The sequence below is a fragment of the Ambystoma mexicanum genome, chromosome 3q (assembly GCF_040938575.1).
Source record: "Ambystoma mexicanum isolate Mex_15411 chromosome 3q, UKY_AmexF1_1, whole genome shotgun sequence".
In the NCBI taxonomy this organism is placed as follows: Eukaryota; Metazoa; Chordata; class Amphibia; order Caudata; family Ambystomatidae; genus Ambystoma; species Ambystoma mexicanum.
The window spans coordinates 287,429,731-287,452,123 of NC_090926.1; the positions used below are offsets into that span (position 1 = coordinate 287,429,731).

Genomic DNA, 22,393 nt, shown 5'->3' on the forward strand with positions numbered 1-22,393 from the left:
TAGCACAGAAATTAAAATTCTCCCTAACAAGGGTATCTGGCCATTCTCTCCTTTTTTTAAAAGGACACCAGAACATGGTTCCTTCATTACCAACCCGGTGGTGGCCAGTTCTTGAAGGGACTAGTTAATTATTTTCCTCCTTCGCCTTTTGTGGTCCCTGATTGGGATTTGAACTTGGTTCTCACTTTTCTGATGGCGGCTCCGTATGAGCCTTTGCATTCAGCTCCCATCAGACTTGCCTCATTGAAAACTGCTTTTTGGTGGCAATCGCGTCTGCTAGAAGGGTCAGTGAGTAGCAGGCGCTCTCTAGTAAAGCCCCCTTCATGGCATTTTTAAGGAAAAAGTCGCCCTGAAAGTGAGCCCCAAGTTTTTGGCAAACGTAGTATCCGAATTTCACCTGGGACAGAGCATTGACCTATCAGCGTTTTAACCTTCACCCCATCCTTCAAAGGGCAAGGAGAGGCTCCACAGATTGGATCCCAAAAGGCTGCTGCGTTTCTACCTGGCTAGAAAGGGCGTTTGTGGCTTTTTTTCACAATCCAAGTTGGGGCGAGCAGTTACTAGGTAAACTCTCTCGCTGGATAGTGCTTTGCATTTCTGAGTGCTACCAAACTCGCGGGAAGGAGGTTCCTGCAGGGCCTGGGGCCCATTCTACCAGAGGGGCTGCGGTCTCCTTGGCTCTTCAGAGGGGAGTGCCGGTTAGAGACATTTGTTGTGAGGCAACGTTGTCTTCTCTGCACACATTTGCTAAGCATTACAGCTTGGACTCTACCCATGGAGCAGACGCGCGCTTTAGTAGAGCGGCCCTCCAGATCTTTTTGTTGCGACTTTCAACCCTCCTCTAGCGTGGCTGCTGCCTTGGGAGTCTATAAAGATGAGGAATCTGTGTGGGAATGCAATCCTTTGAAGTGGAAAGTTCTAAACAGTAATGTTCTTTATATGGGTTCTTCTCCCACAGATTCCCCATCACCCTCCCAGCCTACCCTGCTCGGCTGTACATGATCTTAATCGCATTCTGCAGTCATATTTCTGTGTGCAGTGACCTAAGGAGCAGAGTGCTACGTTTTGGGGCAGCTGTGGTTCACCGAATAGACTGCCCTGCGTCTTCTGGCTCCGTTTCAAAGTTGAAATCTGGAAGAAAACGGTGAGCAAGCAATGGTTGTTTGCTGTTTGTTTCTATGCCTTTCCCCATTATGGCATGTTTCCTCTCAGACTGGGGAACTGAGGTAAGGGGGTGTAGTGCATCCTTTTATGCGACGCTCAATGTCATGTCAGTTATCAAGGAATGGTGCAGCCGTATACGATGGTGTCGATGGCGATATCGAGCGGCACTACACACCCTGTCGAAAAGATTTCCAAGCAGCTAACACTGGATAACTATCTAGCAAGAGGAGGAATCTGTGGGAGAAGAATCCATAGAATGAACATTACTTGTAAGTAATTTCTCCTTCTAATTACTGTGGCTTTGACGACTGTAATGTCAGGAGGCATTGTTTACTTGTACAAAGTTGAAGCTGATGTTAGGCATAACTTTGCATTCTTAACCTGAGATGAGCTACATTTCAGATAATTAGAGTACTTCATTAAGGGGCCATCCACAAACCACGCAAGTCCAGAACTTACCTCGTTTCAGCAGAGCAAATCCAAAGTCGGAGTGTTCAGGATCATTTATTTGGCATTTCCAGTCTGCATCGTTATTCCTAATAAGGTTCCCCACAAAACACCCCTCAAAAAGGAACTAAGCCATAATAAAGCAAAAATGCATATGAAGTTCCAACAAGGTAGATCCGAACATGTAAAAAGAGGAAGAATAACTTGGAAATCTCCCAACTTCTAACTCCATACCTCAATCACCCACCTGATATCCCCCAGCCATTTAGATGTTACTCCTTTGGTGCAGGCAGGCCTGAGTTGTCTACTCTTATGTTCCAATGCACACTGCGAAAACAGGGCATGTTCAGAAAGAAGTATTGCTGAACTCGGAACCCATAAACCACGCCTTCACTATAGGTTTTCCCCGGGCCTGTTGAAGGGCACAAAAGGAGCCTTTGGAACAGTATTGGGACTCTTGTGCTTCGTGTACTGTAATATCCACTCCTCCACCTAAGGCACTGTGAACTTCCCCCTTCCCTGCAACCAAAGATACAAGTACAGATGCTATATTCCTATATTCCTGGATCCCTCAAAATTTTACCCTCGGCCTTGTTTGCATATGGTTTAGTTGGAGGAGACCCAAAGACGGGTGATTTGTATATTTTGCTGGCCCTTAATTTATTCCATTTCTTTTTTTAAGGTACAAACCCGAAATATTCGCTGCCTCCCAGATGTTCTGGTAATTAACTGTGAAGTGAATAGTGCCAAGGAAGCTGAGTTCTGGAAAACGCAAGCGGAGGTAAGTTGTGTCTCTGTGCCTTTTATGTGAGATTGAGAATGCTAAACTGCTCCTATAGCAAGCAGCTCTGAACATTTTACTTTTTCTTGACTGGTTTGCTGCCCTTTTCTGTGTCCCAATTCACATCCACATCAGGCACGTAACTCTGATATTCCTCTTCGAAGCCTGAAGTTTCACAGGAAACAGGACACCCATGGGAAGACCTTGAATTTAATAAACTTGCACTGTAATTTCTATGGACTGCATCCTGTTTGATTGTAGCAGGATACAATCTAAGGTTTCCTGATGGATTGTCTAGTGGGCACTGTTGCATTAATGAAATGCAATACTAGCCTTTGTTTCCGTTAAGTTAGTTTTTCATTTCTATGCTAAATCTCCCTCCACTGTGAGACCCCTCAGCACTTTTTGCTGGACCCGTGGATTCTTTTCCCATGTTCCTGAGTGAGTAGTAACCTTTTTCCCTACTCACCCTTTCTTTTACTCTTTTTATGGGTTTCATTTTTCTGACTCTCCATAGTTTATTTTTGAATATATCCTTTCCTATAACTTTGTGGGCATCTACATGTATTTATTGCAGCACACAGCATTTTTTGTGCTTTGTTGCTGTGTTGCCCCTTGGCCTCCCCTTTTAATTTTCTCTTGGCTTACCTTGCAGAACTACTGTTCTCAAGGGTAAGAGGGATTTTCATCCCTTTTACATTTTATATTGAGACCAGCACACCCCACCTTATGTGGAATGCTAGAGAGATGCATAGTATCCCCTTTTCACTCTTCCTGTAACATTTCTGTTACAGTGACAAGCTATTAAGGCTGGTGGCAGCGGACATGCCATACTTGTGTTTGTGATTTTTACTTGCAGGCTGTCAAATCAGCCATGCTAATGTGCAGAAGGGTTGCCATTCTGCTAGAATGGTGGCCTCATTCTTTTTTGACCCTTTCTTAGTTCTCCTTCTGCCGTCCTGATGGGGAAGGTCCTGGTTGTTTTATTTTTTAATTTTTTTGGGCTGGAACCCTTTGTGTAGCCCGCCGAGGCTCCAGTGTGTCTGTGAAGGCAGGAAGTGAAGGAGTCCGAAGCTCTGCTCACCTTTGGCTTCTGGTGTGTCTGAGAGAAACCAGTTCCCACTGGGGGGAGTGGCTGTACTGATTGGACTGGCTCCCGCCCCTTTCTGTAAACTGTAGGTAGAGTTTGCAGAATTTGTGTGGGGGGTTCCTGTATATCTTGCCTGGATTTTGGAGCTGAAGACAAGTCTACCACTGGAACAAAAGATCCAGTGAATAACATGAAGAGAAGACTGCTATAGCTACTTCCAATGACCGTAGATGCCTGCTGTGTAACTGCTGCCTGTGCCGACCCCTTCTTTGAAGCGACATAGGGGTCAAAGGACAAAGACTCCTACCCAGAGACTGTTGGGACCCATCAGTCTTGAGACAGCCTGCCTTTCGTGCCATCCCACAGTGAGCTCTGACCTTCCTGGGCTGCTAACCGGCAATACCCTGGGACTTTGACCCCGAGTGCTGCGCAATGTCTTCCGAAAAATGAATCCTGGTGAAACTTTGTTGGAATCCTCCTGGACCTCCAGAGACACGATTCCACTCCTCCCCTCACCAGAGTGCTGGCCCGAGTTATCAAGGCGAATCTGGTCAGCGATGACCGTCCTTCATCTGAGGAATCACTTTTTGGGACCCTTTTCTGTCGACTGCTGCTGCAAGTTCCCATCCAGTGTCCGTTGTTTCGTCACCATGACCAAGAATCCAGAGACCGGATCCTGTGTTGCTGCATCAGGAATGCCTCCGTCTGCAAGCTTTTCTTCAGGGATTGTACCTTTTTACCGACAAAGGTCCGCAAGGACCAAAAGTTCTAAAAGTGCTAGCACCAAAGGTTTGAACACCAAAAGTTCGAACCTTTGGTGGTAGCATTGCAGGCAAGTTAAAAAAAAAAACTGCGGGGGTGTCCCCGCAACACCCTGCTCATTATACTGTGTGGTATAGTGAGCGGGGTGTTGCGGGGGACACCCCTACAGCACACCCGGAAAAAAAAATAATAAAATGGGGGATGCGGAGGTTCAGGGGTAAACCCCTGCAGCCCCCGTAGTATGCATGTGTGTTTGCATGATAAAGGTGTGAACTTTTGGTAGTTTGCACCTTTCTCATGCAAACGTTCCGACCGCGGCTGATTTTGCAGCGGTTGGATCACATAGATCCTTTCTTCACTGCTCAGGTACTGTTTGGCTGATGATGGTACTTACCTAAAGTCTTGTGTCGCTTCTGTGTAACTGAGCGGGTGGTTTGTCTGTTTGAGTATACCGTTTGCCCCGGCCTACTGCTGGAACGCATCTAGGAAGCCTGCTACAAAGTCCCTCAACACTTTCGGTTAACTCTAAAGCTTGTACTTGTTTGACGAGAAATCCTCTGGAACTCTGACTTTCTTGCATTTGAGCCGTATCCTGCCCTTCCTACTGTTGGCCTCTGGACCACCATGGTCGTGAAGCCTGGGAAAGAGCCTTTTTGTGCATGAAAAATGGTGTGGACTAGTCAGTAATGCCATAATCCAACTCCTAGCCAGAGGATGTCATGATTGAAGTAGATCTTTCTAGCCATGATTGGATAGCCTCTCTGGGTTTGAATGTTGCACCTGCTGTCATAGGTTGGCTGAGGTTGCCCACAGCTCAGGTTTCTGTATATCTGGAGAGGAAGTGGAGCTATTCATGAGGTCAGCCACAGAAACCTGGAATACGAAGCATGAGAGGCAACCAAGGGACACCAGAAGCTGCTATGCGACAAGTGCTACCAATTCCTGAGTGCGAAGATTTTCTCTGTCAACTTCTGGGTGCAACCAATTCACATTCCTGTACCTTGTTGGACATCTTCTCCAAGCCCGTGGATGCAGCGGCCATAAGTCTGTAGATTGTCGTTCTGATCAGGAGTGGGGACTCTTCAGGGCGGAGACGTTCTGCAGCCTCCAGTGCTATGCATCTGGCTGGGTGACTTTGTCGAGGGACAATGGTCTCTGAGGCTCAGCTGCTGCTGCTTTCACCAGGAAGAGGGGATTTGTTGAAGCTGAAGTCCTTTGGTCATCCTCACTGTCACTTGCAGACTCTTGCCAGGTCACCAAGATTGCATGTGTCGCCTGCTGCATTGCTGAGCACCTTCGTCATGGCTATTGACGCCAACGTCTTTCATCATCAAAAGCTTGACGCCCAGCCTGGTTTTATTCGGAATCATGAGCTTGTGAATGGAGACGAGTTTCTGATTTGCTGGCCTCACCTGTCAAAGCCACCTTCAATGCTTCAACAAGTTGTCAGTAACTGTAGTCCTTGGTCTTTTTGGTCAAGGCTCAATGCACTCGGATGCATATCGCTTGTTGCCCCACCTGGGCCATGTTGAATTCAGCAGGGTGCGAAGTCCTAACATGCTGCTACCGTTGCATTACCTTTGGTGCTACAACTCGGTTATAGAAATCCTATCTGGTGTCTTCTTAGACATTTGGGTTTGGTAGCTGCCTTCCTCCTCCACAGGAAACCTGTAAATGCTGTCCTACAAATTGTCACTAACTTCACTTGACTATTGCATTGTACCCCATTAAATCCTATGGGAGAACGTTGATAACTGGCCTAAATCACCAAGTATCCAAAACTGACGAGTTACCTGAAACTATTGATTAACGATTGTTCCTAGGATTGGGTTAGAATGATTAAGTGAGTTTTTACAAATGTTGGGGAGCCTTATAGCATTGTAAGGCTGATAAGTGTGAAAATCTTTTCCCCCACTTTAGCCTATATAACATTATATCGTCTAATAACTGTTTAGGATTTTAAGTGTGGCGGGTGTCCGATTTCGAAACCAATGTTGTGTGTGTAATTTTGAAACTTGTGATGCCTTGCATAGGCTGCCATCTAGTGGCTGTTTTGGAGTATTACTGGTTGATTTTTTTTCCCCAAGCAAAAGGACATGGACACGGGCTGTGCTGCCACACTACGCCTAACCTGCACGTGCACTGGAGTAACTCTACTGAAAATGTTGAAGGATGGGGGTACATGACCTCTAGAAGAAAGGGGCCCTGCCATATGAGGGGAATACAATGTTTTGCCACGAAAGTTGGGGGCTGGGGACAGCAAACACCCCCCCCCCACCGCAAAATAACGCCCATGTGTACTCGTAATACTTCGTGTCGGCGGCCGCATATGATAAAGATGAAGTTTAACGCTTACCTTCAAAGGTACTTTTAAAGTAAGGATTGTAGGAATATTCTTTCCCTCCCACCACTATGGAAGCGCGCCACGCGATTGAACTGACCTAGCTGAAGAACTCTCCCTCCCACTGCCCCAATGTTAGCTGAGGCGCGGGGCTTCCGAGCCTTTTGACAGTTCAAATGATCATGAACATGCTTCAGGGCGCATTTTGTTTGTTCCGAGGTAAATTTACTATCGGCTCGGATGATCAAGCACTGGCCGTTTCCCCAGTCACAGCCCCCGTGAGACAGACAGGCTGCGTCCCTGGCTCGACAGCCAGTGCCGTGATGAACTGACAACACGTTTCTTATGTCATCAGCAGCATTGACTTTCTTATGAATGATGGTGAATTTCCAAATGAGACCACCAGTCACCTTGCAAATCTGTGACAGTGAGCAACACAATAAAGCACCCTTTGAAAATGTGTTCATACCCATAGCGTCTAATAGCTTGATATGCTAAAAAGTAAAGTTTGCTTTGATGTCCTCCGTTGAATGTTCTTAAAACCATATATAACACGCTGGAGATTTGTGACAAATCTCCAAACCTAAGTGAATTTGTGACACAACTTATTTTATTGTGTGTCTTGGTGCTGAAAATAAAGTGGGGAAATAGATATTTTGCCTTTTGCATCTTATAGTTTTCCATTCAGGATGAGGAAAATAAAGGTACACTGATATTATTTTGGCCCAACATGCTGCTATAAGTATTTACATCTTGGCAGGATGCTTTACTAAGCGATTTGTGTATTTTGCAAGTAAACTCTATAGAACAGTATTATTGTAGGTCTTAACACCCAAAACATAAATATTTGTTCCAAGTAAATCGTGGAAGAAGGTGGCCGTGCCCAAATTGCAGAGTGGGTTAAAATTCCTGCTTTGCTGTTTAGCGTAAGTGTGTGATCCTGGGGCAAATAATAGAATCTCACCCTAACTTCAACTGCAAAAAAGTGATTGCTTATAACAAATGATTGTTTACACCCTTACAATAGGACTGTTTTTTTTGTTTAATATTTTTTTTTTATTAAATGAGTAATACGCAAGTTATACAAGAAACGGGCATCACTTTTTAAACATTTTTAACAGAACCATAACAGTATGCCCCCTTTTATAGGTGTTCCCCCGGTTTGTCCAGATGTTTCAGATAGAACTGTCTTACAAGTTTGGGAGCATGTACAGCAGCCTCAGATTCCCAAGTCCGGTCGGCGGGAGTGTAACCTTTCGAATATACTAAGTATTGCAACTTACTGTGATGGTAACGAGAGTCACAAATACCAGAGACTTCATATTCCGGACCAGTAGATGAAGCGATGGGATCTGGACGTGCGGAAATATGAGGATGGAAAGAACTCCGCTGGTCATGTTTTAATTGGGAAATATAAAAAACTGGATGGATGCGAGACCAGGTCTTGAGTAATCAGAGTTTAAAGCCAGCTGCTCCAATCTTACCCAAAACTCTAAAGGGTATCTTGGAGAGAGTTTCGATGGTCGTAAATGCCGAGGCAGAAACCGAGAAGACAACCATACCCAATCTCCCGGATTCAGGATTGGAGCTGGGGTATGGTGCCGGTCTGCAAACTTCTTCACCCTCATCTGGGAGTCTTTGAGGGCCTTTTTGGCAGATTGATGTCCCTGACGAATTTGTTGCATTAGATGGTTCACATCTGGGAATTTGCTATCTGCAAGTCCAGTTTTGGGAAAGGATGCTGGATGGAAACCATAAGTCCAGAAAAATGGTGAGGCGTTGATTGTGAAGTGATAGGAGTTATTATATGTGAATTCCGACATAGGTAATCACTCCAACCAGTTGTCTTGGGCCGCGGAAATATAACTCCACAGATATCCTTCCAGGGTTTGATTGAGTCTCTGTTTGGCCATTGGTTTGAGGGTGAAACCCGGAACTCGATGCTCGTGTGATCCCCAAGATCTTACAGATTTGTTTCCAGATCCGTGAAGTGTACTGAGAGCCTCTTTCTGAAATTATAGTCTCTGGAAGCCCATGGAGCGTAAATATCCGGGTAATAAAGGTCCGAGCCATTTGAGCGGCCGTGGGAAGACTCCGAAAAGGCTCAAAATGTGCCAATTTTGTGAAGGTGTCAATTGTTACCATTATCGTAGTGTGACCTCCAGACGGAGGGAGATCTACCACAAAGTCTGTAGAAATGATCTGCCAGGGTCTTGTAGGTATCGGCCTCTGTACTAAACTCCCGTAAGGAAAGTGTTTAGGCCTTTTCGTCTGAAGACAAATGGGGCAGGATTTTATGTATTGTCGTATGTCTTCTCTCCAGTATGGCCACCAAAAATGACGAGAAATTAATTCTCGAGTAGTAGAGACTCCTCGATGGCCTGCTGTCTTTACATCGTGCCCCATCCTCAATACTTCCTTTTGTAGAATCTTGGTAGGTACGTATACCTGTTGATCGTGGAAATAAATTCCATCCTTTCTTGTCAAGGATTTTTGTTGGGTTTTTGAAAGTTTGTCGAGTCTGACTCTTCCTGATTGAAGTCTCAAGAGCTCCAGGAAATCTGGTGGTTTCGTCAGTTCAGCTGCCAGAAACGGAAAAATAGGTTCAGATCTAAAAGGTTCAGGAGGAGAGTGATCCTTCCGGGATAATGCATCTGCCTGCAAGTTGTATTTCCCCGGAATGAAGGAAAAGATAATCTGGAAGGGGGAAAAAAATGAGCCCACCTTGCTTGTCTACTATTGCAAGTTTGAGAATATTGCAGAATTCTGAGGTTATGGCGATCGGTTCTAACTTCCACAGTGTACTGTGCCTCCAGCAGTAGGTGTCTCCATTCCTCAAATGCCCGTTTTATCGCCAACAATTCTTTTTCAAGCACTGTATAATTCAGCTCAGCAGGTGCTAGGGTCTTTGAGAGAAATGCGATAGGATGTTCCTGACTCTGATCATCCTTTTGTAGTAATACTGCTCCCAAGGCATATTGTGAGGCATCTGTCTCCAAGAAGAAAGGACGTGACGGGTCTGGGTTAATCAATATTGGTGCAGTGGTAAACCTGTCTTTTAATTCATCAAAAGCTTTTTGAGTCTGTTCGGTCCACAAGAATGTCACTCCCTTCTTGAGCAAGTTAGTGAAGGGTTGTGTCAGAGTAGAAAAATTAGGAATAAACCTTCTGTAGAGGTTTGAAAACCCCACAAATCTTTGTATGTCCTTGCATGACACCGGAGTTGGCCAATCCTTTATGGCCGAAACCTTTTAAGGGTCTATAGCAATTCCTTGGGCTGACAGAATGTAACCTAAATAGGTCACCGAGGGTTGGTGAAACGAACATTTCTCCAGATTGCAGAAAAGATGGTTATGGCTAAGCCTCTTGAGTACTTCTCTCACCTGGGATTCATGCTCGATGACAGTCTTAGAGAATACCAAAATATCGTCGAGGTAGACGATGACGGAAGGTAAAAGTAGGTCTGTGAACATATGGTCCATGAATCTCTGGAATACGGCGGGTGCATTGGAAAGTCCAAAAGGCATTACCTGATATTGAAAATGCCTGAATGGGGTCCTAAAAGCTGTCTTCCATTCGTCTCCGTCTTATTCGAATCAAATGATAAGCTCCTTTGAGATCCAGCTTAGTGAACACTGTGGCTCCTTTGACGGCCTCCAGAATATCCGGAATTAATGGCATGGGATATTTATCAGGAATGGTTATTTTATTCAATCCCCTGTAGTCAATACAGGGCCTAAGCTCGTTGGTATTTTTCTTAGGAATAAAAAATAGCGATGTCACTGCTGGGGACGTGGACTCGGTAATCAATCCATTCTTTAGATTTGTGTGTAAATATTCCCGCAGAACCTCCTTCTCAAGAGCGGAATGAATGTACATTCTCCCTAATGGCAGTGGTTGTTGGGGTACTAACTCAATGGTGCAGTCATCCCTTCTGTGAGGCGGTAATTGTGAATATTCCGGCGTGGAAAATACCTCTGCAAATTGATTGTATATGGTGGAAAGTCCAGATATGTAATTAAAGGATGGTAGTTGTTTTTGGATCATTCAGAGTAGTACAAGATTTGGTCGGGTAAGTCCCTTCTCCTTAATACAATGGGCCAGACAAAACTCGAAGCCTAGGAAGAAAGACCCGGCTGACCAATTGATGAAAGGGATATGTCTACATAACCATGGTAACCCTAAAATGATGGGATAGTGAGCGGCTCTGATTATGTCCATCGAAATAATTTCGTGATGGTTTGCTATGGACATGATCAGTGACCCAGTTTGACTGATTATGGGACCTGAAATAAGAGTACTCCCATCCACACTTTCAACCGGTATGGCTTCTAGTTTATTGGATCGTGGAAGATTATTCTGGGTGGCCCATAGATCATCAATGAAATTGCCCGCAGCTCTGCAATCTGAGAGCGTAAACTTCAAGGCCACTATGATTCCCGAATCTTCAAGTGACTTGAAGAACCATCATGTAGGAGTGAGAAGACCCTGTACACATAGAATTCTGTATCTTGTTTGAGGAACCATTTGAGGTAGTGGGTTCCCGAACCGTGGTTCCTCCTACGGTCGGGCGTTGGCATTTCCCGACCTCCTTGGAGGAGCGATTGGACACTCCTGAACTGAATGGGAATTCGCCCCACAATACATACACAGGCCCTGTGATCTCCTCCTCGACCTTTCTTCTGATAATGGACCCCTAGCAGTGGTACCCAATTGCATGGGCTCTTCTGAGGTGCTGGTTTTATTAGATAAAGATGCTGGAGTAAAGGGGCGTTGAGTTCTTCCCTTTCTTCACTCACTGCTCCTTTCTTTCAGACGGTAATCTATCTGCATCACCAATGCAATAAATTCAGACAATGATGCGGGTCTGGGTATCCGTGAGACTTCATCTTTTAATTCTTAGGACAGTCCTCTTTGAAACCGTGTGACCTGTGCATCGTCCGACCAGGTAGTTTCACTAGCCATCTGCTTGAATTTGGTGATATATGCTAAAATATCTAGGTTTCCTTGTCTCAGATCTAATAGATGTTCTTGGGAAGCAACTCGTATCTCTTGTCGCCCGAACATCGTTCTTATGCTATTGCAAAAGGCTGTGTGTGAATCCAAGATCGGGTTATTGGAGGTGACCAATGGAGTTGCCCAAGCTAATGCAGGCCCGGTCATCTGGGAAATCATGTCACGAACGCGGTCTCTATCTGTGTGAAAATAAGTACCCTTGAGTGCAAATTGAATGGTACAGGGGTCTAAGAACTCTTTGACTTTATGTGGATTTCCGTCAAACTGACCTCACGACAAAGGCCCAGGAGGCACCTCCGAACAGTGGGGGATTGGTTTGTTATGGCTTGTTGGGTGGCCGATAGCTGAGCTGTCTGCTGCTGGTTTTGCTGTGCTGCCTGCTGTTGGTTCTGTAGTAACGTGGCATTTTCCTGTTTAAGAGTTTGAACCTCGGATGTAAGAGACTGGACTGCCGCTATCAATTGCTGTATTTGTTGATCCATTTTAGAATCAATGAGTTTTCTGAATCCGTATCTGAGTCAGAGTACAGTTCTCGTTCCTATTTCAGGCGTTGCTAACTGTGATATTTCAAAATCATTACATGCACTCCGACTCCCATACAGACAAACAAAACTCATACCTCTCTCTTCTTTGGGATTGATGGTTCTGTAATCTTTTGAAGTAATGGGAAAATACCTAGAAGCCCCTCCACAATCCGACTTCGGAGAGTCCGATAGTGGTGGAGCCTCCAGGGAAAACCCCTTACGGGGAGAAAACCCTGTGAAGAGCTGCTCGAGAGCGTAGTTTCCTGATGACTGCTCCCTGGAGATGTTTCCGGTGGATAATAATCAGCCCCTTCGGTTGAACTTCCTAAACTCCTCCAAGATCTATAGGCACTAGGTGCAAGTAGACACAGAGAGGGATTAATGGCACGAAGGATAGATGTTTCAGACCCAAAGGGAATATGTTGGCTGCTTTCTAAAAGGCTTACCCTAGAAACACCTGAAACAGGCCCGGAAGACCGGAGGGTTGAGTTCCTGGATGGCAGTTTTGGAGAAAACCGGGGGAATAGTTGCAAAGCCTAACAGAGTGTAAAGAATGAAAATTAGACTTAATCTTTCCCCTCCTGATCCTGTTAACTGGGATGAAATGTAACTTAGGCTTACCACCCGAAAGAGACTCTGGAGAGACTAAGCCCCTGCTAGTACTAGGAGGAAGTAGGTAGCGTAATGGTCCGTGTAGAGAGATGAATGAATCCTTAAGAAAGGAGATTGTGATGAATGGAAAAATACCGGGTAAAGCAAGAGAAATGCCAATGAAGGAAATCTGAATCTATATTAAAGATCGTACCAAGACCTGCGTCCTGGATGAAGGATAGCCTTGTAAACACAAGAACTCCTCTGATTCCACAGAAGGCGGAGGATCGGAGCCGCGATCTGATGATTGCCTAAAGCGAATGGTAAAGGGAGTTTCAACAACCAGTGGGAGCGGAGAAACAGACACAGAATAGCCAACTTCGTACTTATACTAACAAGGAAAGAAGTGGAAAGGCAGCGGGTACGAATGCGTACTTACGTCTGCGAAGCGTGGCTGGACTCTGGAATGAGTAGCAACGCGCCGATGTGCGGGTGCTGAGTACAGAAGTACTGCTCGCCAGTCTGGGGGCGTGGCTACAGCCGCTTCCTCACGTGAAGTAACGGCTATACCGTTATGTGCCGCAATGTGATTCTCCATGTTGATGAGTAAAATGGCCACCGTACATCTCGCCCGTTTTCCCATCACACAAATACATTATCTTGGCATTAAGTATTAGAAATCTTGAAAGCAATAAAAATTACTCAATGCAAAATAAGACAGATGGGAGGACGAGGAAACAAGACAGAAAACATTAAGGAAAGGAGCAACAAATTTAGATGTTATAGTACTTAGTCAGGATTGTTAAGATAATGAGTAAATGCATTAATTTTTTTGTTAAATTTGAACAAACATTCAGAGGAAGGACCCCTTTCCATCCGATGAGAAGAGCATATGGAATTCCACTGGCAGTTAAAGGATAATTTAGAAGTGTTCTTCCAGTTACATGTGATATTATAGAATGCAATACTAACAAATAGATTAAATAATGTAGGAGATTCACTTTGTTGCATTATAGGGTTAACACTGGGGTCAATCATAAGATTTGAAAGTAATACTGGTTCTGTAAAGTGAAAGACCTGTTGCAAGCTAGACCATATTTTTGTCCAAAAAGCAAATATTTATTTACATTTGAAAATAGAATTAAGAAAATCGGCATTGGGTTCCTCGCATGACCGACACTTATTGGGAGAATTGTCCAATGTCTTGGCAATACGTAGAGGTCTGAGGAATGTGCGATGAAAAATAAAAAACAAAGTTTGGGGAAGATTGGCAGCAACAGACGTAGTGACATAATTTCCAAATTTGGGTCCAGAAGGCTGGAGTTAGTTGAAGGTTCCAATCTGTTTCCCAAAGTCTAACCGTGCTATGATTTAGTAAATGAAGTGGGTAAGGGCCATTTAGGAATGAATAGAACATGGTGGCTTTAATGGAGGCGGGTTGCTGATTAAGAAGGTCAGAAAAGTGGAAGGGGAAATTTTGGGTCAAAGAAGGGGAGTTAATGCTTTGATGATGGATGAATGAAAGGGGAGATCAGATTGAGGAATGTTATACTGTTGGCAAATCTGAGAGAAGGGGGATCTCAGCAGAATTGTGAAAAAGTTCTTAAAACTATTTGATAGCTGCGGAATACCATCTATAGATAGTATCATGGTTGAATTTGGTAGGATTCTGTTTATTAAACCAGAGGAAAATGTCATCTAAATAGGATTTGGAGCAATAATTGCTAGGGAGTTTGTTCCAGGTGGATTAAAAAAGGTGTAGAGTAGGAGATGAGGCAATGTTAGGCCAAGAGGAGGTCAATAAGAACTGGGAGAGTGGAGAGATAAAACTAGATTCAATGTTAACCCAAAGAAGGTCCATTTCAGGTTGGGGTTCAACATGTTTAAAGCTAGTTCATTGTTTTAAAATAAAGGCCTTATGGTATAATTGGAAGTTAGGAAATGTATCTCCCCCTAAAAGTTTAAGGAGTCTTAATTTATTGATAGCAATGCATGGTACTTTATGGTTCCACAAACATTTTAGAAGAAGAGTCAAGTTTTTTATAGACTGAAAAGTGAATTGCAGTAGGGATCATGGACAGAAAATAATGGGGTTAATCATCATGTTTTATTGTATCTTAGCGTCCCCACCACAATAAGAAAAGGGGGGCCATCTTGAGGTCATTTCTGAGACTTTTTCCATTAAGAAGTTAGTTTTGAGCGTAAGAGTAGAGTGTGTATCTTTAGCGATTTGGAGCCCAAGATAATTAATATGAGAGGGTTGCCAAGACATGCCGAAAAGTGAGGTATTGGCAGTATTACAGGCATTGGTGAGAGGCACGACCTCAGATTTGTCAAAATGTAACTTGTAGCCAGAGACCATAGAAAAGTGTTCTTAAATGTGGGATATAAGAGGTAGGGTTAGAGATATGGGGGAAGAATGTTGTCAGCATAGGCCAAGAGTTTTACTTCAAAATGATTGATGAAGTGGTCTTTAATGTTGAGATGTGATCTAATGTTTTGAAGGAGAGGTTCTAGTGCAAGATTCAATAAAAGGGGACATCCTTGACGAGTGCTTCTTTTAATTTGAAAAGAAGAGGAGAGAGAATTATTAATACAAATTCTAGTAGTAGAGAAGGTGTACAGGACTTTGACTAGGTTGATAAAATAAGGGGGAAAGCAATGCCAAATTAAGTATTGAAACATAATAGTCCAAGAGACGCGGTCAAAAGCTTTCTCAGCATCAAGGGCTAGAAGAGCTAGAGGGTCATCTGAATTTTGAGAATGGGCGATTGTGTTAAATTAAAGTCTAGTGCTAGAGGATGCATGGCGATCTTTAATAAAACCTGATTGGTCTGAGTGAATGAGCTTCGGCAGGTATGGTTCTAATTATTTAACTAGATTTTTGGCGAATATCTTGGAATCGGAATTAATAAGATAGATGGGACTATAATTTTTAACTAAGGAGGGATCTCTGTCAGGTTTGGGAAAAAGTATGAGAAGTGTTTCACCAAAGGAGCCGGGAGTTTTCGAGCGATGGAGTCAACCAAGGTTTTGTAAAAGTCAATGGAAAAACCATCAGGTCCAGGAGCTTTATTAGGTTTGAGGTCTGAAATTGCTTGTTTGATTTCAGCAAGGGAGATAGGAGTTTTAAGAGAGGAGAGTTTTATTGATTTTGCTGAAAAATTAATGAATTTCAGAAGTGTTAATAGAAGGATCAGAGGAATATAGATTAGAATAAAAGTCATAAAAGGCGTTATTAATATCCTTAAACTCGGTTAATCTAATACCATCAGGAGAGAGGATATGGGTAATGAGCTTTTTTAGATAAGAGGCTAGCATTTTTCTTGCTTTGTTAGATCCAAAGTGTAGTTTAGTTTTAGATCTAAGTATTGAGTTAGCAGCTTTATCGGTGCAGAATTTATTAAATTCGATACGTTTCGCCATGAGCGCTTTGAAAGTATTGGAGTCAGGGCTGTCATAGTACGATTGTTGAAGAAGCTTGATAGAGGACAATAGAATGTTGTGGGAAAGTTCTGATTGATGTTTTTTAGTAGCAGCATATTGAATTATATACCCTCAAATAGTGACCTAGAGAGCATCCCAATTATGGATGGATGTCTGCTCAGGGAAATTATTGAAAAAACAATCATCAATGAAGGTCTTGGTCTTGTCAATGAAGGATTTGTCGTTAAGAAAATAAAAAAAAGTTAAATCTCCACCTGGGAGACGGTTTGGAGATAGGTGTCTATTCTAATTTGGTGGAGACAGGGGCATGATCTAAAATGGTTATAGGGCCAATTATAGAGTTTAAAATGGCAGGAATTGACAAAAGTGAGGAGTTGACAAAAATATAATCAAGTCTAGAAAATGATTGGTGTGGAGGGGAGTAAAACGTGAAGTAGTTTGTGTCTGGGTGACAAAAACACCAGGAGTCAGATTGAGATTTTGAAGTAGGGTTAGAAAATTACTGCGGGATTTGGAATTGATAAAGTTTGAGGAAGATTTACGGTCAAGGAAAAAGTCAGACTTGATTCATATCGCCACAAACAATAAGTCTATCAGAAATCTTCTGTGAGAGCAATGAGTTAAAATTAGACCAAAAAAGGGATTAGGTGCATTGGGACCATAAATATTATAGTGAGTTAAAATTGGACCAAAAAAGGGATTAGGTGCATTGGGACCATACATATCAATTATAATTGCTTCTATAATGATCCAATGACCTTCAGGATCATTTTCTTCACTAATTAATGTACATTTTAGGTGTTTATTGATTAATTTAGAGACACCACCTTTTTTGTCTAAGGCATTAGAGAATAGCGTGATCTTGACATTTTCACTATCGGTACTCAAGTGGGTTTCTTAGAGACATACAACATCAGGTTTAAGTTTGGCTAGTTGCAAGATTATTTTACTACGTTTGATTGGGTGGTTAAGCCCTTTGACATTCCAAGTTACAAATTTAATAGACATTTGCAAAAGTACAAAAGCTTATAGTACCAATAAAAAAATAAAGAACACAGTAACAGGTAAAACAGTTATGTAATTCAATAGATGAGATAAATAGCATTGTAAACCAACAATAATGTGCAAATTACGAAGTAGCAAAATAAAGTCAGGGTACAAGGGGAAAAACATAGGGACAGGGACACAACAAAAGAAATAGAAATATGTAAAATTGAGCAAGGTGGATAAAAGAGATGAAATAAGAATAGGTAATGATAATAAGATAATGGGGAGATTAGTTAAATAGAAGATGAGCAAGAGTATCATGGGGGATACTAGAGTATGGAGATGGAATAAGCACAGGCGGAGAAAAGCAAGAGAAAAGCTAAATATCAAAAGTTATGGGAGCATGAACAGGCAAAACGGCCAATGAAACTGAAGAAATGAACTGTAGAATGTGTTAAGGGATAAATAATTGGTCAGATAGGGCAACGCTAAAGTATAGCCCACCTATGAGGATGTTAAAGTTTGCAAAGTTGAGAAGGAAGAATCTGTAGACTTATTTGGAGATCTCGATTTGTTTCTCAGATGGGTAGAAGTAGAGAGCATCCGACGGAATTGAGGAGGTTGATCTATTGCGCATAGGTGTGTACTTGATGTGCTGGTTCTTACATCAAGGTTGCTGGTTCGTACGAAGCTGAAAGAGGGGATTCCGGTTTGCTGATATTGTCTGAGGGGTTCTGTATGGCAATATCCATCGGCGATTCTTGATGAGCCTGAAGAAGATTGTAGAGGTAATGTGGGTCTGAACTCTTTGGTAGGGCCATCCGGGAAAGTAATCGTCATACTTGCAGGATCTAAGGCCATATCTAACGGTGAGGGATTTCAGAAGAGGTCTCATGTCGAGGAGTCTTTTCCTCTTGGCTTGGGTGGATTTGGAAATGTGTGGAGGGATGATTTTATTTTCATGAAAAAGAAAGGGTGAATTCTTCCTGGCAGCAAGTAGGATTTGACCCGCCTGCTGATGTCTCAAGAAGCAAGCGATAAAGGGTCTAGGCGAAGTAGTATTGCTGGAGAAGCGAGGTCTAATCCTATGAGCACGCTGAAGCTCTAGAGGCGGTGAAAAGGAGATGCTAAGGGCAGCAGGGATCCAGTTGATGGGGTCGTCTCCTTCTAATTTCTCTGGAATCCATTAAAAGCAAAGGTTGTCCCTGCGGTTCCAGTCTTCCAAATTTGTAACTTCTCCTTCCAATTGTGCAATTCTCAATTGCATATTTTCCAGGCCTTCTACCCTATCCTCCACTATGCTGACTTTCTTCCGCTCCTTCAATCCTGGCAGAGAAAGTTTTAATTTCATTTTTAAAGCCTTTGAGTTTTTCTTGAATGGAGGAGTGGGAATCCAGCGAAGAAATAGAGGTTTGGATATTACCAAGTTCCACTAAGATTTTTCCTGAGCAGGTATTTAATGGTGAATTGTCAAGTAATACTTCCGAATTGGTGATATTCGCCATATTTGAAGGTAAAAAGGAGACCAGCTATGAGTATTAAATTGAGTACAGAGCTGATAGGAATTCAAACACGCCAGCAGGTGTGAATTGCAATTTGACCACCGCAGGCCAGTATAAAGTAGGCCTGGTTGTGATGATGAAGCCAGGAGGTGACGTGAGAAAATGGGCCGGGCTGTATGAGGAGAGCTTCAGCGTTGGATGGAGCAAGGAGTGGGGCTTCACTGAAACTTGCATACGGAAGCTGCACAATGAATTCAGAATAATTCAGCAATGTGCAGGGCAAGGGAAACTGTGTAAAAAATAATGTGTAAAGTAAGCGACTATTCCAGCAGCAGTGCTTTGTAAAACTATGCAGCACAAGAAGGTTCTGCCCTGGAGGGGACGTGTCATACACACAATATCAATTACATCCGAGATGCACCTTCAAAAGATGTCTATATCGAAGAATGTTACTTCCATGAACACTGCAAGGCTGTCAGAAAGTCTTTGAAGATTATCTCCATGTTAAGCAAAAAATAAGCACTGCAATATTGAGCGGGAGGAGCCGAGAATGAAAGCCTCTGAGGAGGGGCGAGTTCTGTGAAGAGCTGCCTCCAAGCATGCTCAGAAATTGAAGTTCTTTCAAATATAGGAGCGGTGAGGGAGGGGAACAACAATATATACAGCCATTGCCGTCCGCACCAATATACTGTGTAAATAAAGTATAAAAATGACGAATTAACTGCCCATATTGATAAAAGCTTTTCCCTGCCCCGGGAGCTCTGCGACTATGCGGCCATCTCATTTGCCGCTTGACCACGCTCCCCCACCCCCACAATAGGACCGTTTTAATCAGTGTAGGGACACATTGGTGTACCCTAGTGCTCCTCTGCTAGTGGCTCCAATACTGTCACATAGAATTGCATTATTGCTGCACTGGCCCTCCCCCAATCTCGTAACACTTGATTTGACAGGCAGACATAGTCTCACCAGCCAGACAGTCCACCAGAGATTCTAGTATAGCGAACTAACTGTGGTAGAACCAACATTATATTTTCTCCCCTGTTGCTCCCAGCCACTGAAGTTGGTGGGCCATCCAGACTACTGCCCCACACACTACAATGTCCTGTTATGCTATGATATTGAGTATTTCATTGCACGCCATCTGGCATTTTCACACTTTCTAGGACCTACAGGATCTGCAAGAAGTGGGCGTTTAAGACTTAAAGGAGAGAGTTAACTGATTGTAACACTGAAGCTGCACTAGGGTGGTCTCATAACAAGAGGTTAGATGCCCTAGTAAGTTTGCCACTCCTCCACCGTCTCTGGAGTTAGCTCCTCTCCCAACATTTGAAGAGTTATCCCCAGCTTACATTAGCCTAGGTGCACCCCTGGATGTACGCACTTGCATTTTGTTAAGCTGATAGGTGAGGGAAGCCTTTCCCCGAAACTGGCGGTTTTGAAGTTTTACTGTGTTTGTTCAGAAAACTGTACTTGAACAAACGCAGTAAAACCTTAAAGCTGCTACTTTCACCAAAGACTTCCACCGCCACTCTGCATATTGCGCTTCAAAATATACTATTTGATAGTTGGTCTCCACGGGCAGACCATGGGGGGGTAGAACTATGGGGCAGAGACTCCACGTTTGCCCTGCCTATTTTCTGAAATGACCCCTCCCATCACCACATAGGCTTCCCACAAAATGTAGTTTTCATTGCACCCCTGACACTAGGGGCTACTCTGGAAGGGTGTGTGGGGGAATCCTCGACTAGAACTTCACCAGTCACATCTAGGCAAGAGTGTTCTGGAATGGACTTTTTACACATACAATCACTTCTACAGGAGGAGGGCATGAAAACGGTTAAGTACACTTGGGGACACTTTTCTTGTCAATGGAAGTCCTGGGTTTGCAGGTGGAGTGGCTGACGTTGGTGTCTGGTTTGGGTCCAGCTATGTGGCGTTTCCAATCTCTGCTTCTGGGATGGCCCTGACAGGCCAGATGCCTGACAGTAGACGCAGGACTCCCATGGTGAGGATGGATCTAAATGAATCACAGACTATGTGCAGCAGCAAAGGAACCTGGTCAGGAATCAGCATGTTAGGTTCATGGCGGAAATAAAATAAATATGCCCCTCTTCATGCAGGAGATCAGCAAGAGCAGCAGCAAAGTTCTTAGGTCCTCAAGTTGAATGCCTGAGTCCTACACCCTAGCCCGGGACAGTGGCCGTCACAACAGAGAAGCATTATCAGCAGATGTGCAGAAACAGGATAGTCCAGGGGCATTTGCAATGCAGGCTTCTGGTCCAGGGCGCAAGACTGATTGGTACCACCAGTCCAATTGTCGAAGCACTGATGTGGGTCTTCTGTGGTCGCGGTAAGAGCAGCAGGCCTTCTTCAGTAGATGGCTTGGGCAATGCTTGTTTCCGGTAGCAGAAGTCTTCTGAATCTTCAACATGGGCTCATCTACCCCAGATTCTTGGCTCCAGTGGATGACCTAAGCTACAGCTGCCGGACATCTCTTAAACCAAATACTGGCTAGCGCTACCACAGCCCACCAATAGCAAGGTTCTGCACCATTACAACCGGTAAGAGCTGTCCAGTGATGGAGAGCCATAAACCCAACATCAGCCTGGCAATTGGTGTTCCCTGGTCAAAATGTTTACTTGGACCAGAAAGTCCCAACCTATGTTTCCGCCAGTCCAGATAAACTCACAACTAGCCCGGGAAACCTGAGCAGGACCCTGGGAAGTGTATGCGCTTACACAGCATTTCCTAAACTAAGAGGTGAGGAAGACTGACCAAGAACAAGATAGCCAAAGGGCTTAAAACAAATGGCATGGGCATTTTGCGTATATGGTACTCATAATGGGTCTAAACGGTTTTTCATAATAGTTCACCAAAAAACCAAGTACAACTGATCTTTGCCTTCAATGTGCTTGTCCTAGGCACATCAAAAAGGCAAAAAGCATGTTACAGAAAAAGAAAGAAAAAAGTACCCCTGCAACAACTCCACTGTAATGTATTTGTTACATTGAAACAATATAGGAAATCATGAACGTGGAAACAGTCCCCTTGCACTTCTAACTTAAGGCCACACCAGTGCCCCCAAAAGGAATGAGCTGAGCAAGTGAAGCTAAAATGCTTACCTTCAGAATCAATGCATGACAGAGCAAATACTTCTGAAATGGAACAAAAAAAGTGCAAACACTTCGTTGCACTTGGTATTTGCACTTGGTTGGAAAGTATAGTAAGAGAAGTCGATGCTCATTTATTTAATACTTGTAGAGCGCGAACTAATGCTCAAAGGTGTCTAGGCGCTAGAGGAGGCAGTGCAGCAAGAAACACCAGATAACAGTGAGAGGTAGGACCGGTAGACCGATCAGAACAGATTTTTTCAGAGCCCCTCGAAAAGAAAGGTATCCGTCGATAGTTCGTATTAATGGGGGAAGTGGGTTCCACAGCATCAGAGCCAAAACTGAGAAATGCCAGCCCCGTAGCCGGGCCTTCTGGTACCTTGGTACTTTTAGAAGCAGCTGAGATGCCGAGCGTATGTTTCCAGCTGGACAGTATCGTTCAATCTTTTTCTTGAGATATTTTGGATCAGTATTATACACCTGGTGAATGAGGCAAAGCGTCTTAAACTCTATCCTTGCCACCACTGGAAGCCAGTGGAGACACTGCAAAAGCTCTTTAGACTGAGTCATCCAGGGTGCGGTTAGCCCCAGTCTGGCTGCTGAATTTTCTAGAACCTGCATCCGCTGA

At 43.7% G+C, this 22,393-nt stretch overlaps 1 protein-coding gene across 7 annotated transcripts in view; it reads left to right on the plus strand.

The window, feature by feature from the left end:
- The window catches only part of PAN2 (poly(A) specific ribonuclease subunit PAN2), a 1,309,324-nt gene that overhangs the window by 1,123,228 nt on the left and 163,703 nt on the right, over positions 1 to 22,393 (plus strand). For all 7 annotated transcript variants that reach the window (XM_069653787.1, XM_069653789.1, XM_069653788.1 and 4 more), the window contains one exon: positions 2,294 to 2,392. In XM_069653787.1, the coding sequence (XP_069509888.1) occupies positions 2,294 to 2,392 (99 nt within the window). The remainder of the gene's footprint in view (positions 1 to 2,293; positions 2,393 to 22,393) is intronic.